The sequence below is a fragment of the Rhipicephalus microplus genome, chromosome X, assembly GCF_043290135.1.
Source record: "Rhipicephalus microplus isolate Deutch F79 chromosome X, USDA_Rmic, whole genome shotgun sequence".
Taxonomy (NCBI): domain Eukaryota; kingdom Metazoa; phylum Arthropoda; class Arachnida; order Ixodida; family Ixodidae; genus Rhipicephalus; species Rhipicephalus microplus.
The window spans coordinates 317,176,102-317,190,146 of record NC_134710.1 but is presented as its reverse complement, the minus strand read 5'-3'; the positions used below and the strand labels follow the sequence as shown (position 1 = coordinate 317,190,146).

General features: G+C 48.3%; 1 protein-coding gene across 7 annotated transcripts in view; it reads left to right on the top strand.

Annotated features, from left to right (window-relative positions):
* Positions 1-14,045, top strand: part of LOC119162101 (sushi, von Willebrand factor type A, EGF and pentraxin domain-containing protein 1) — a 398,489-nt gene that overhangs the window by 155,809 nt on the left and 228,635 nt on the right. For all 7 annotated transcript variants that reach the window (XM_075879537.1, XM_075879536.1, XM_075879535.1 and 4 more), the window contains exon 8: positions 5,739-5,901. In XM_075879537.1, the coding sequence (XP_075735652.1) occupies positions 5,739-5,901 (163 nt within the window). The remainder of the gene's footprint in view (positions 1-5,738; positions 5,902-14,045) is intronic.

The window sequence follows — 14,045 nt, the reverse complement described above, 5'->3', positions numbered from 1 at the left end:
ATATACACACAAGGGAAAGAAGTGTATACCTAAGGGCTCGTTTTTCCGTGTTTTGACACAATATTAATGAGATCTAACAGACAGTAATGCCAAGGAATGTACAGGGGAAGTTATTAGAACGCATGGAATGTAAATAAGAAGAAATAAAAGTGGGTGAAAAGATAACCAGCCGTGAGCAGGAACCGAATATATATATATATATATATATATATATATATATATATATATATATATATATATATATATATATATATATATATTATTGAGATCTAACAGATAGTAATGCCAAGGAATGTACAGGGAAAGTTATCAGAACCAACGGAATGTAAATAAGAAGACAGAAAAGTGGACGAAAAAATAACCAGCCGTGAGCAGGAATCGAACCTACCACCTTCGAATAACGCGTTCGATGCTCTAACCACTGAGCTACCACAGCGGCCTCCCGTCCATCCACTTTTTGGGTTTATATGTGTTATTCGAAGGTCGTAGGTTCGATTCCTGCTCACGGCTGGTTATTTTTTCATCCAATTTTCTTTCTTCTTATTTACATTCCATTGGTTCTAATAACTTTCCCTGTACATTCCTTGGCATTACTGTCTGTTAAATCTCATTAATGTTGCGTCAAAACACGGAAAAACGAGCCCTTAGGTATACACTTCTTTCCCTTATATATATATATATATATATATATATATATATATATATATATATATATATATATATATATATATATATATATATATATATATATATATATATATATATATATATATATATATATATATATCATAGACACGGTGAATCGACAAAAGCATAGTCACACAGTGGCGAGAACTCGACCTCGGAGCGAGCACAGTCTATTACAGCATTGTGAGTACGTAGGAAGTCCCATCCTAGAATGATATCGTAGGAACATTGCACAAGCACGCAAATTCGACCATATAAAAAACGTCTTCGATGACAACCCGTGCAGTGTACGCAGCGAAACGCCGAATGTGTTGCGCATTAGCAGTGCTCAAACTAAAGTTGCGAAGAGGCATCGTAACTTTTCGTAGTTGTCGGCAAAGCTTCTCAGACGTGACAGAAACTGCGGCTCCTGTGTTCACAAGCGCTGAAACATGTACACCGTCAACAGAAACAGCAATAACATTACATGGTGGAAAACAAAGGCTTGAAAAGTTCGAAAGCAGCGCAGTTCTTGCCTTCAAAACTGTGATTCCCATTTTTTCTCTGGGTCAGGCGAGGGAGGTCGCCTCAAGGGAGAAAGAGAACGGCGTCGCGGTGACGGCAACCGCCGTACATTGAATGCCGTCGAGTCGAAGAATCAGGAGCGTTGTGCAGTCCAGATGAAGTAGGATCAGGTCGGGGCACGATATTGTAACCGTGTAGCCTCATGTCATCATACTGAGGTCATGGCGTGAAATCGTAACCGTATAAGCTCATGTCATCATCCTGCATAAAGCCTTGTCGCTTGCAAAACCGTGCTACGTGACCCGGGAAACCACACGCGTAGGATATGGGGCGATTATCTTGAGTGCGCCATGAATTCTCGGAATGGGGTGCCAGTCTGGAGGATGGTCGAGTAGCCTGATGCACAAGCTGAGGCGATGGCACAAATGGGTGCGCAGGGGCGTAGGAGTTGGCAGCGGGAAATCGCCGATGGGCGACCAATGCTTCAGCATGCGTAAGCGGAGCAGTGACTAGTGGTGCAGTGGCTGCGGGAAGCACCTCGGCGACTTGCTCCTGAACAACACGTTGTACTGACGTCGGTAGCAAATGCGGGGCGGGATCAGTGACGCAAGACAAAAGGGAGAGCTAACGGGCGACTTCGTCACGCACGAACTGCATGATGTCTCGAAGTAAAGTGGCGTGGTCCTGCGCAAAGCCAGGAGACGTGAGAGCGGCAATGATTATGTAGGAAGACGTGTGACGTTTGGTTTCCTACATATTTTATTTATCCTTGCTCTGACATGGACGTCCACAGACACTGTCGTTCTTATTGGCGTCTTCTTCTCCCGTGCTGGCTCGAACACGCGGAGCAGCTGTGGTACAACTTCTTCGTCTTCTTCGAAACGCTGACGGCTTGCTATAGTTACACCTGATGCAGTGGCGTGACAAGTAGATTCCCGTTGCTTCCAGAGTTCGTCATAGCTTTGCCCCAGCTGTATGACGTCGGCTACCATTGGCGGAGTTTTAGCGATGAGCATCTGGAAGGCGTCGTCAGACACCTTTCAGGATATGCTTTATCATCTGCGCCTCCGTCACCGAGGAGTAGATGCGCCTGCAAAGGGCGACCACATCTTTAATGTAACTGGTGACGCTCTTGCCCTCTTATTGTGCTCGACCTCGCAGGCGCTGTTCAGTACGCAATTTCCGAAGTTCCGGACGGTTGAAAAGTTGAACGAAGGCCGTTTTGGAGGTTGGCGAGGTAGGAAGGTCAGTGCTGTGGTTACGCAACCACACTTTGGCGGCGTCAGTCAAGTAGAAGATGACGCTGGTAAGCTTGTGCGCATCATCCAATTTGTTGTGTTTGCTTGCAAGGTTGTACTCATCAAGTCTGTCTTCCGTGTTTTTGTCTTCAGTACCACTAAAGAGAGGAGGGTCACGCTGCCAAAGAGGCCCGGAGCAAACAACAGTTGGAGCGGTTGTTGCCTGGGGGGGAGGGGAGGGTCAGGCTGGTCGTCATTGTCTGGCGCCATGAAATCAACTGGAAAGAACGTGTGGTTGCGAAGTTCCAGGACGACGGTAGCGTACCCGGCACCTCTACCAATTCAAATAAGGCGTTTTGGCGCAGCACGTCTTTAATGAACCGTATGGTTCGTCGCAGAAGGTCAGCTGCTGTTTATTTCGAAAACATCCGGGGTCCCCACGCCGCGTGTTGGGAGTATCCAGGCAGAGTAAGCTTCACCGCTGGGGCGACGCGTCACAGCCCCTCGAAGCACACCTGTACTCTGTTTAGCTACCGGTGGGTGGCCGGCCGGCACTGGGGATCGAACCCCGCACCTCCCGTAGCTGAAGCGGACGCGTACGTGCAATGCTACAGCTACGGTTATTTCGAAAACATCCCTTCTTCCAAGTTCGTACAGAGCATGCGCAAAGGTATTCAACTAAATCACTGCGTTAATCCTATCCATGCAAGTCACCACTGTTCAAGAAAGTCACGCTTTTTTCGGGTCAAAAACACAGTAGCTGCACTTAGGCATTTTCCAGGCCAAGTTTTTCAAATATGGTACGCCCCAAATAAGTTTTAAGCAGGACTTGTTTTAACTTGAAGTTATTACACTTGATGTCTTGACCACTCCTTTCACTCTGCGTCATAGTCTTAACTATAATGGATACATTTCCAAACATGGGTGTACAACCTCGCTGTTTGCAAGGTAGCTGAAGGTTACCACCAGTGCCAGATGGTGGAAGATTTGCGTGCTCCTGCAAACGAACGTTAATGCATCGATGAGATTTTTTAATGTATTGCTTATCTCGACTAAGTGGAATGCTATACACCACACATGTGTCACATGTGCAGTATTTCTTGTCACATTTGATGTTGCAAACTCTGCTTTGTGCGCCGCGCTGCTCAACCCTTGTTCAAAAACCTGCAAGCTTGCTTGTTGCACAACAGACCAATCTGATATTGTTTCTGGCAGCAATCTTTTTCAAACTGTGTTAGCTACGGTGACGTAAAGCATAACCACCATGTTCTTTTTGATTTTTCAGGCTTTTGATAAGGGAAGAGAGCGACTTTCCTAAAAAGTGGTGTCTTGCATAGATAAGGCTGATGCAGTGATCTAGTAGGGTGGCCTTGCGGATGATACGGGTTGATATTGATATGTGAAGTTTGACGTCCCAAAACCATCATATGATTATGAGAGACGCCGTAGTGGAGGGCTCCGGAAATTTCGACCACCTGTGGTTCTTTAACGTGCACCCAAATCTGAGCACACGGGCATACATCATTTCCGCCTCCATTGGAAATGCGGCCGCCGCAGCCGGGATTCAATCCCGCGACATGCGGTTCAGCATCTGAGTACCTTTGCCACTAAACCACCGTGGAGGGGCACGGATTATACGGGCTTAGCAGGAGACATTTCCGCGAAATGAACGTCAGTTTAGTAGCCACCGCTGTGTTCACTGTCTCTGCTTCTGCCGCACAGTTGTTTCTTATTCGACGTTTTATTGAATTTATTCAAGTGTAAATCTTTGAATTTCAAGCCTGAGAAGCAAGAACACCTGTGTGAAAAATTGTGCCTCCCGGCGCCTGGCTGCCAATGAAGTAGCCTGAGAAGATGGTCTTGTGGTTTCGAGGATTGCCATGCAGCTCCAATGTCAGCGCTAGAACACAAGTGTCCTTGTCTATGTTTTATATATGCGTCACAAATGTCTGAAATTCTCGACCAGATAATAAATATGGAGAAAACTGGAAGCTTTAAAATTTGAAGGTACTAAACTTGATGTCTTGACCACTTCCTTCCCACCTAATCTATTGTTCTGGAGATGTTCACGCCTAAAAACATTTGTCAGAGAGCGTGGGTATGCATATAGTGCATATGATTATCAATATTATGATTATCGATAGGATAGAAAGGTTGGCTAGTTGGTAATTCATGGTGGTTCAGCGAACTAGGAGCGCGAGGGTAAACACAGACACAAAGCAAAGAGGAGCTCGTGCTGTGTGCCTCCTCTTTGCTTTGTGTCTGTGTTTACCCCCGCGCTCCCAGTTCGCTGAACTACCAATATGATTATCAATCTTGCCCAAGAGTATTCTTAAGAAAAAAAATATGCACAGATGTGCCAATTGAGCCAATTAAGTCGATTAAACTTCATAATCTCCCGGATTTGAATCGGGCTGTTGAAGAGAGCCCATAAGAGAGCAGCGCAGTTTATAAGAGTATGACGGACAAAGTCACACACAAGCTAGTCGCTGTTATAAAGCAATAGAATGTGTGTGGGTAGCTGCTTGAGTAGCATGCAATATCCGAAAAATTTGTTTTAAATAGTTAATATTTAGTAACTACATCATCAACAAATACTACGAAAATTCCACTCGTACACAGACAGCAACCATGTATCTGCATAGCACCAATTTGTTCTAATTTCCCATTTTGCTCTATTTTTTGCCCGTGACTAGTAGTAGTATGCCGGACAAACAATGCCCAATTCACGCAATCGTCTTATGTATATAGTACTTTATCTTCACAGCAAAGGTGCTTTAAACGCTGGAAATTTTTCATGTCATGAACATACTACTGCGACAGCGTATAAGAAGTGCTCCTCGCGGTGTGTTCGTTGCTTATAAACACTGGCTAGCTGTACCGTTTTACGTATGCTTTGGTGTAACTCTAGAAACATTGAATCGTTTATTATTATTATTATTAATATTAATATTATCATTATCAATATATTATTATTATTATTATTATTATTATTATTATTATTATTATTATTATTATTATTATTATTATTATTATTATTATTATTATTATTATTATTATTATTATTATTATTATTATTATTATTATTATTATTATTTTTATTGATAATGTTTGTTGTTAACATAATCATTTATAGACACATAGAGACACTGCTTCGACTGACTTTGCATAATCTCCGCAATCGAACCTCTACTGCACTGGTGTGCTAATGCAGCGGCTAACTTTTGCGAGACTGGGCAAGTGATTGAATCTTTTCGTCATGTACTTGTAAAACTCACACGTACTTTTGGCTTGAATGATTTTGTCCAGGTTGAAGTGCAGCCTGGAACAAGAGTGACTCAATTTGAGGAAAGGTTTTTCGTTCAGTGCAAAGCAGGGTATGAGCTCCTTCACGGCATTGACAACCCACATCAGAAGCCACTCCGCTGTCAGGGGGGCTTATGGGACCCCCCGGGCCCTTGGTGCAAAGAACGTGAGTGCATTTGCTGCATGCGTTGCGGGTGACTGTCATTAATAAAAAAAAAAGAAGGGGGCTATAATGCTTTATTTATGCATATACTGTCAGTCCTACCTATCGGCTGTACAGAGAAGAAAAGTCGCTAGTATAAGGGACGAAAAATATTCTATCTTCAGGTTCTACACCTTGTAAGAGAACCGCGAGCGTATAAAATTGGCAAAGCATCCGCCTTCAGAGCGTCGTGTATTCCGAATGACACACAGCAGAACCTCGTTGATACGACCCCCTTTAATACAATTTTCGACTCCTACGCTTGCAATCACGAAATCTAAAAATAAGTCCATAAAACTGTGTGTAATACTTTCAAGAAAACTACGGTCATTAAGCAGCTACAATCGGCGCCTTTAGAAAATGTTGTCGTATGATACGTTCTGCAGCCAGAAACTCTCATTCAGATGTGCAGAAAGCGCCTACTCGTGTACTTGTGAAGCGCTACCGGCCCTCAGGGACGGGGGCTTCTCCGCCGTGCCCGAATTCCCCTCTTCGCGCTCCTTTGCTCAGTTCTCCACTCAGCGTATTCTCCGAATCACATGATCTTTGCCTCCGTGCCTTCTGTGAATCGCTCGATCGCCCTTCTTTGCCAGCCAAACCACCATCCGTAGCAAGGTACACAGGTACACTCGTTCCACACACGTTTGTTTACACCACAGGTTAAACAACAGCCGGAGGAACACTGCAAATCTACCAATGCGGCACAAAAAATGGAGGCTGTTGCTCCTCTAGTCTGCCTCGCTTCGGTACGAGACCTGAAACGCACATGCCGCGACTCACGACACGCCACGACACGTAACCATACCAATGACGCCGTTGTGAAGTTCACCACACGTGCAAAGAAAACTGCAGCCCCGCAAACAGCTTAACAAGCTCAACTCTGCGCAGTGGAAGAAATAATCCCGGCATAACGCGATATGCGAAATGTCGCAAAAGTGATAAGCGGACAAGCGTCTCCGAAAGCGAAAGGTTCTCGCACCTATCGCGTACTACTTCGCACACACGCGCTGCGTTTCGTCTTAAGTTTTCGCTGCCACTCGTAATCGCGTGCACCAATCTCGCAAGGCAGAAAAAGGTTAAAGAATAACGGAAAACGGGTGGTAAAGACTCGAGCGTCCGTATTGAGATCAGTCGATTCCTCTCAACGAAGGCGCCGAACGCACATCGTCTTTTTTGGCCTCTGATGGCCTTCTAGAACAAATTTATTTTGGTAGGTCCCGACGACCCGATGATAGAAAAACGAACGCCGCATTGAAGTTCACAGCGCGCAATTGATGAAGCAACCGAAACACACACACACACACGCGCGCGCACGCACGCACACACACACACACACACACACACACACACACACACACACACACACACACACACACACACACACACACACACACACTGGAAGATGACAGCCTCTATTCTTTGTGCCACACTGCTAGATCCGCAGTGTTCCTACAGCTGTTCTTATGGCCATGGGGTCTGAACAGCAAATTGATGATTGTTATGTGACGTTTAACGTCCCATAACCACCTAATGATTATGAGTGACGCCCTAGTGTAGGGCTCCGGAAATTTCGACCACCCGGGATTCTTTAACGTGCACCTAAATATGAACACACAGGCCTACAGCATTTTCCCCTCCATAGAAAATGCAGCCGCAGCAGCTGGGATTTGATCCTGCGACTTGCGAGACAGCAGCCGAGTACCTTAGCCACTAGAGCACCACAGCGGGGTGGGTCTGAACAAAAGTGTGTGGAACGAGTGTGCACCTGTGTACCATGCTACAAATAAAGGATTTGCAATGTTCAAGAAAATCTTGCAAAGTGCAACAAGAAAGACATTTTTGAAAGCCGTCGTAAGATTTTTACACGCACCTACTATCGCCTTCGGGTCGGTGTGTAGTTACTCAGTCTGAATTACTCAGTCGCTCGTAAGGAGCGACTGAGTAATTCGGAGAACAAACGAAGGCTCAGTTGAGCAAAGCAGCGCGGAGGGAGGGAACGGGGTTCGGCCCCGCAAACAAGCCACCGTCAATGCTTGGCGGCTCTCTGCCACTTGACGCTTCACACGTACGTACACGAGAGTGAATTTCTGGCACACCTGAATAAGTGTGTCGGAGGTAACACGGGAAAGATCCAGCCCTGACAGCGTTCAGTTTTCCAACTGATTTTTTTTTATCATCGCGCTGCACTCGCCGCGCGGCCCAAATGCCAACTTCTTCTTCCTTGACGAGCGGCGCATTGAGGCGCTACAGGGCTCCCCCCCCCCCCCTTAGAGCGAGAGCCGTAGGAATCCCCAGAGGAGTCGCCCAGTGGACATGCTTGGATTTTGGCATCCAGACTTTAGATTGAAATCCCGCGGCCGCGAGAGTGGCGATATACGCAGGTTTCAGTCGATCAGCAGCCACGACGTCTTCACGGCCATTGATGTCCAGCGTGAACGTCTTAGCTGTACGATGGAGTACACGGAATGGGCCATCATAGGCTGATGTTAGTGGTGGCCGTATTTGGTGACGCTGAACGAAGACGTGACTGCAGTCATGCAGATCCTGACTGACGAAGACAGACTGGAGGTGTCGGTCGGCAGGAATCACAGGAGCAAGGTCCCGAAACGTGGTGCGCAGCTCTCGAATATACGTGGAGGCATCGTGAGTGGAAGGTGGCGATGATGGCTCGAAGAATTCTCCTGGAAGACGCAGGGAAACGCCATAGACTAGTTCTGCTGATGAGCAGCCGAGATCCACTTTCAATGCTGATTGGATGCCCAGAAGTACGAAGGGGAGGTGGTCGAGCCAACGTTCCCTTGGCTGGTGAGCAGTGAGGGCAGCTTTCAGTTGTCGATGAAGCCGTTCGACCATGCCATTGGCGGAAGGATCGTAGGCAGTTGTGTGGATGTGTCGAATGCCCAGGATATTGGCAAGTGCGGTGAAAAGGGCTGATTGAAACTGACGACCGCGATCAGTGGTGACGACAGAGGGGCATCCAAAGCACGACACCCAGCCGTTTGTGAAAGCCTTGGCAACTGTTGGTGCTGTAATGTCGGAAATGGGAAACGCTTCCGGCCATCTGGTGAAGCGATCCACACATGTCAGCAGGTAACAGGCTCCTTGCGATGACGGAAGAGGACCGACGATGTCGAGATGGACGTGAGAAAACCTTGCGTCTGGAGGCCGAAACGGGGATGTTGCCGTGACAGTGTGACGGTGAACTTTAACGCGCTGGCACTCAAGGCAGGTTCACGCTCAGCGTCGGACATCAGCATTGATGCTTGGCCAAAGGAAACGAGATGTGACTAGCTTCTGGGTCACACGAATACCAGGATGGCTCATGCTGTGCAATTGATCAAAAATTGCTCGACGAAAAGCTGAAGGCACGAAGGGCCGAGAGACACCCGTAGACGTTTCGCGCGTTATTAATGAGGTTGAAAATGGAAGCGGGTACTCCGTGAACGATAGAGACGTGGATGAAGAGCGAAGACGATGCAGCTCAGGATCGTTGCTTTGGGCAGCTGCTAGCTCTTCCATGTCTAGTGGTGGCTGGGTCAACAAGGCATCGATGCGGGATAGTGCATCAGCAGCAGCATTTTCCGGCCCATGTACGTGTCTGAGATCCACAAGGAACTCGGAAATAAAGCATAGTTGACAGATCTCCCGTGCAGTATAATTGCTGCGATTGCGATAGAAGGCAAACGTCAGGGGCTTGTGGTCTGTAACGACGTAAAAGTTCCGGCCCTCCAATAAATGACGAAAATGTTTGATGGCGAGGTATACCGCGAAGAGTTCTCGAGCAAACGTACTGTATTTTGCCTCTGGTGGTTTCAGGTTTTGCGAGAAAAACCCAAGGGGCTGCCAACCGGATACGTGCTGCTCGAGAACGGCGCCAACTGCCACGCTTGATCCATCGGTGATGAGACGAATTGGGGCATCAGTGACGGGATATATGAGCATGGTAGCGTCTGCAGAGCCTTCTTGGCAATGCCGAAGGCAGATGCAACGTCCTTGGGCCACTCCAGCGGCGCAGCCGGGTCTTTCTTTTTAGCTAATAGGTCGGTCAAGGGCTTTAGGAATGTGGCGCACTTTGGAAGAAAGCGGCGATGGAAGTTTAGTAGGCCCAGAAATTCTCGGAGTCTCTTCAGTGAAGTCGGTGGTGGAAAGTCTTGAATATCCTTCACTTTGCTGGCGAGTGGTTGGATACCCTTTGGAGTGACAAGGTGGCCTAGAAACTCTATTGTAGCGACGCCGAAGATGCACTTGTTGGGATTATTTACGAGGCCGTAATCATCCAGGTGGTGCAACAGGGTGCGCAGGTGGGCTTCATGCTCAGGGCCGGATTAGCTTGCTACAAGGAGGTCATCAAGGTAGGCAAATACGAAATTGAGACCTCGCGTGACCTTGTTGATAGTGTGCTGAAAGGTCTGTGCAGAGTTGCGCAATTCAAAAGGCATCCTCACATATTCAAACAGACTGAATGGGGTGGTGATGGCCATCTTCGGAATGTCGGCGGGTTCTACAGGAATATGATGGTAAGCATTCACTAAGTCAATCTTAGAGAAGATTGTGCACCCAGCCAAATTCGATGTGAAATCCTGTATGTGAGGAAGTGGATAGCGGTCTGGTAAGGTGTGGGCATTGAGAGCGCGGTAATCCCCACACGGTCTCCAGTCGCCAGGATCTTTCTTCGGCACCATGTGGAGTGGCGACGCCCAGTTGCTGGAGGAAGGCCGCACAATACCGAGTTCAAGCATGTGCTCAAACTCACGGCGGGTGATGGCGAGGCGTTCTCCAGATAGTCGACGGGGTCGTGTAAAAACGGGAGGTCCAGTGGTCACAATGTGGTGAGTGATGGAATGCTTCACCGGCGACTCTCTGGTGTGCGGCTTCGCGATGCTGGGAAAGTCGCCGAGTATTTTTGCATACGGCGAAGCAGGTGTGAGAGCTCGCAGTCCCGTTGGCGAGGAAGTACAGAGTACACCGTTGATGGAGAAATGGGTGTTGAGATCAATGAGGCGATGAGCATGCATGTCCACAGCAAGGTTAAAAAAACCGAGGAAGTCAGCTCCAAGAACAGCTTGCGAGACGTCAGCGAGGATGAAAATCCAGCGGAACGTACGGCGTACTCAAAGGTCAAGTGTAAGAGAGCGTTGGCCGTATGTGCGAATGGCAGAATTGTTGATCGCTTGGAGCGGGCAGGTCTGTTCATTGCGACGGCGATCTGCACACGAGGCCGGGATGACGCTAACCTGGGCTCCTGTGTCGACTAGGAAGCAAGCGCCAGTGATCTTATCAGAAACATAGAAAAGGCGGCATGACTTTCGACCAGTACCACTTGCCGCCGTCAGTGGCCGGTCGTCGCATTTCCCGACCAGGAGCACGGGCGAGTGCACTTGCGAGCAGAGGCACCGAATCGGTGGTGGTACCAGCACACGGTTGAGGATGAAACGTCCCGCGGCGCGTCGGGTGGCCGAAGTTCCGGAGAACGTGGGGGCGTCGAGGAGCGACTGTGTTTCTGGAACCTGGATGACGGTTGACGATGCGCAGGTACGAAGTCATCGAGGCGCCTGACAAGGGCGTGATGAGCTGTTGAGCAGTCGTGATGAGCAGTCGAGGCGCCTGACAAGGGCGTGATGACCTGTTGAGCAGGCGCCTGACAAGGGCGTGATGAGCAGTCGTGATGAGCTGTTGGAGTCTGCTGTGTTCGAACTCGGACTTGCGGGAAATGATAGCTGCCTTCAACGTGTCGTAGGGATGGCTCGGGTGCGGCGACGCTAAAATATCAGCTAAGTCGTCGGCTACGTCCGGAGGTAAGCAGTATACCAGCTGTCTGTGCCTGGTCTGTTGGCTCGTGATTTGCCGTAGACGGAAGTGCGCCTCAACCTGCAGAAACCGTGTGCTGGGGCTGTTGGGCCAAAATGGTGGCAGGTTGACATGTTGAATCGCAGCGACTGCAGCACCGCTAGGTCTGGCATCTTCTTGGGCGTCAGGACCGGTAGGATTGGTGGAAGAGCCGGCGGGATTCATGCGGGATGATCGGGGCTGTGTGTTCCATATCGGGTCACCATTAACTGTCGGAGCTAACACGGGAAAGATCCAGCCCTGACAGCGTTCAGTTTTCGAACTGATTTTTTTTATTATCGCGCTGCACCCGCCGCGCGGCCCAAACGCCAACTTCTTCTTCCTTGACGAGCGGCGCATTGAGGCGCTACAAGTGTTTTGTGCTGCAGAACACATCACACGATTACTCTTTCTCGAAGTGCTGTACGTAGCTGCCGAATAATCGCATTTTCGGAGAACATATTCACCGGAATCTATTGAACGCAGCTTTATAGGGTTATTTTAAATGAGGAGCATTTCTTAGTAGCCCCATGTCGCACTTCGGCGTCGTTGGTGGTGCCGCCCACATCCCCACTGTGCATAATCGCGTCTCGTGTCGCATGCTCGCGTCTCGTGCCGGCTCACGAAGGCACCCGTCTAACTGTCGCTCCCATCCCTCTGTCGCCTCGCAAAGTCGACCAGGCAATGTCTGTTAGTAAAAAAAGAAAGAAAACGACAGCTTGCGCTCCACTACCGTTCAATGGCCGCCCGTATAGATGTCAAACCCTGGAGTTTTGCGGACACGCAGCGCCACCTGTCGTCACAGTTTGCTGCGCGACCAGGTGCAACTACAGCGTGCAAAACAACGATTGAGCGAAACAGTATATGTATTTGCGCAATAAATACTCAGAAAAAGAGCCACGAATTTCTCTCTGCTAGTCGGACGCGTTACCGAACCACCGTGAAGTGCTTGCTGGTTAACCACACTTACCTGAACGACGGCGAAAACAAGAGTAGACGTTAAAGCTCCACGCTCTACGAAAAAAAGACCCCTGTCTGCACTACTGTTGCACTGTGAATTGCCACGGACGTAAACGACTTCAGTTTTACTTATTTCCACAGCTTTCGCAAATCAGAATGGCTAGAGCGCTAAATACAGGCCGTTGCGAACGTGTTGGGTCAGCGTATTACACGCTTTCTCCAGAGCCGTTCGCTTGAGTAAGTGTGATAATGTAGGTCTCCTGTTATTGTTTTGAGTATGCTTGACCGAGAACCATGGTAACTTTGATTATGAAGTTTAACAAACCCTCTGACTGTGGTGCGCGACGTGCAACGGTAGACAGGTGACGCCCGCGAAAAACACCGCCCGCGCCGTGACCCCGATATTCTGAAGTTGTCGCCACCACACAGCATTACGCACGTAGGGCTCCAAAGGCTCTATGCCCAGGCTTTAACTAGGAAATGGGAACACGCGCGTCATACAGGTAAATCGCAAAATGATTGCGACCACAATCAGTTCCTTTTTTTTTACCGTTGGTCGCAGTTACCGGAGCTATCTTGGAGGCATTGGCTTTGCCTTTCGTTGCACACTGAAAAAGTGGACAAGAATGTATGCTCATTTATAGCATATGCAAACAGAAGACAACCGTCAACAGAGCATTCGAGCATGCGTAAAAAACAGTTCAATGCACAGGAGTGAGATATCGATGGAGGATTCAACTGCAAAGCAAAAAGAACCGGGGTCATTCGTCTCGGATAAAGCAAGCTTCGTGCCCCTGCTCGCATAGATTGATCTTGCATGTACTTCATTGCTTTATCATCATGTGTATACCCAATTATAACGCATTTAGGCGTTGCATTCTTAATCAGGTCCCGCTTTAGGTCCTAGATATAGTCAAGAAACAGGACATTTTTCGTCTATAGTTTCCTAGGAATAGCTAGCCTTTAACAAGGACCTCATTTGGTGTGTAACGTCGGAGTGCTTGCCTCTAACTCGATGTCATGCGATGCTCGCTTGCACTTAAATTACCAGTTGCAGCACGCCGAAATAAATGAAACATCTTTTACACTGTGCCTGCATTTCGTTTTGATGAACTTCCTACTTTTATGAAGCGAGGCTGGATTGAAGGAAGAAGCTTGTCTGGTCCTTGATATTCAGGAAACCGTGCCTAAAGGCCAACGTTAGAGGAGGGCCTATGCACGTTCGCTTGCGGATGGCTCTTCGTGCACTACCCGTTTATGACTGGTGTGGCGATGAAGCGCTGGTGGCGGCATTTTTCGCAGCGCCGCCTGGGCAGAGACTG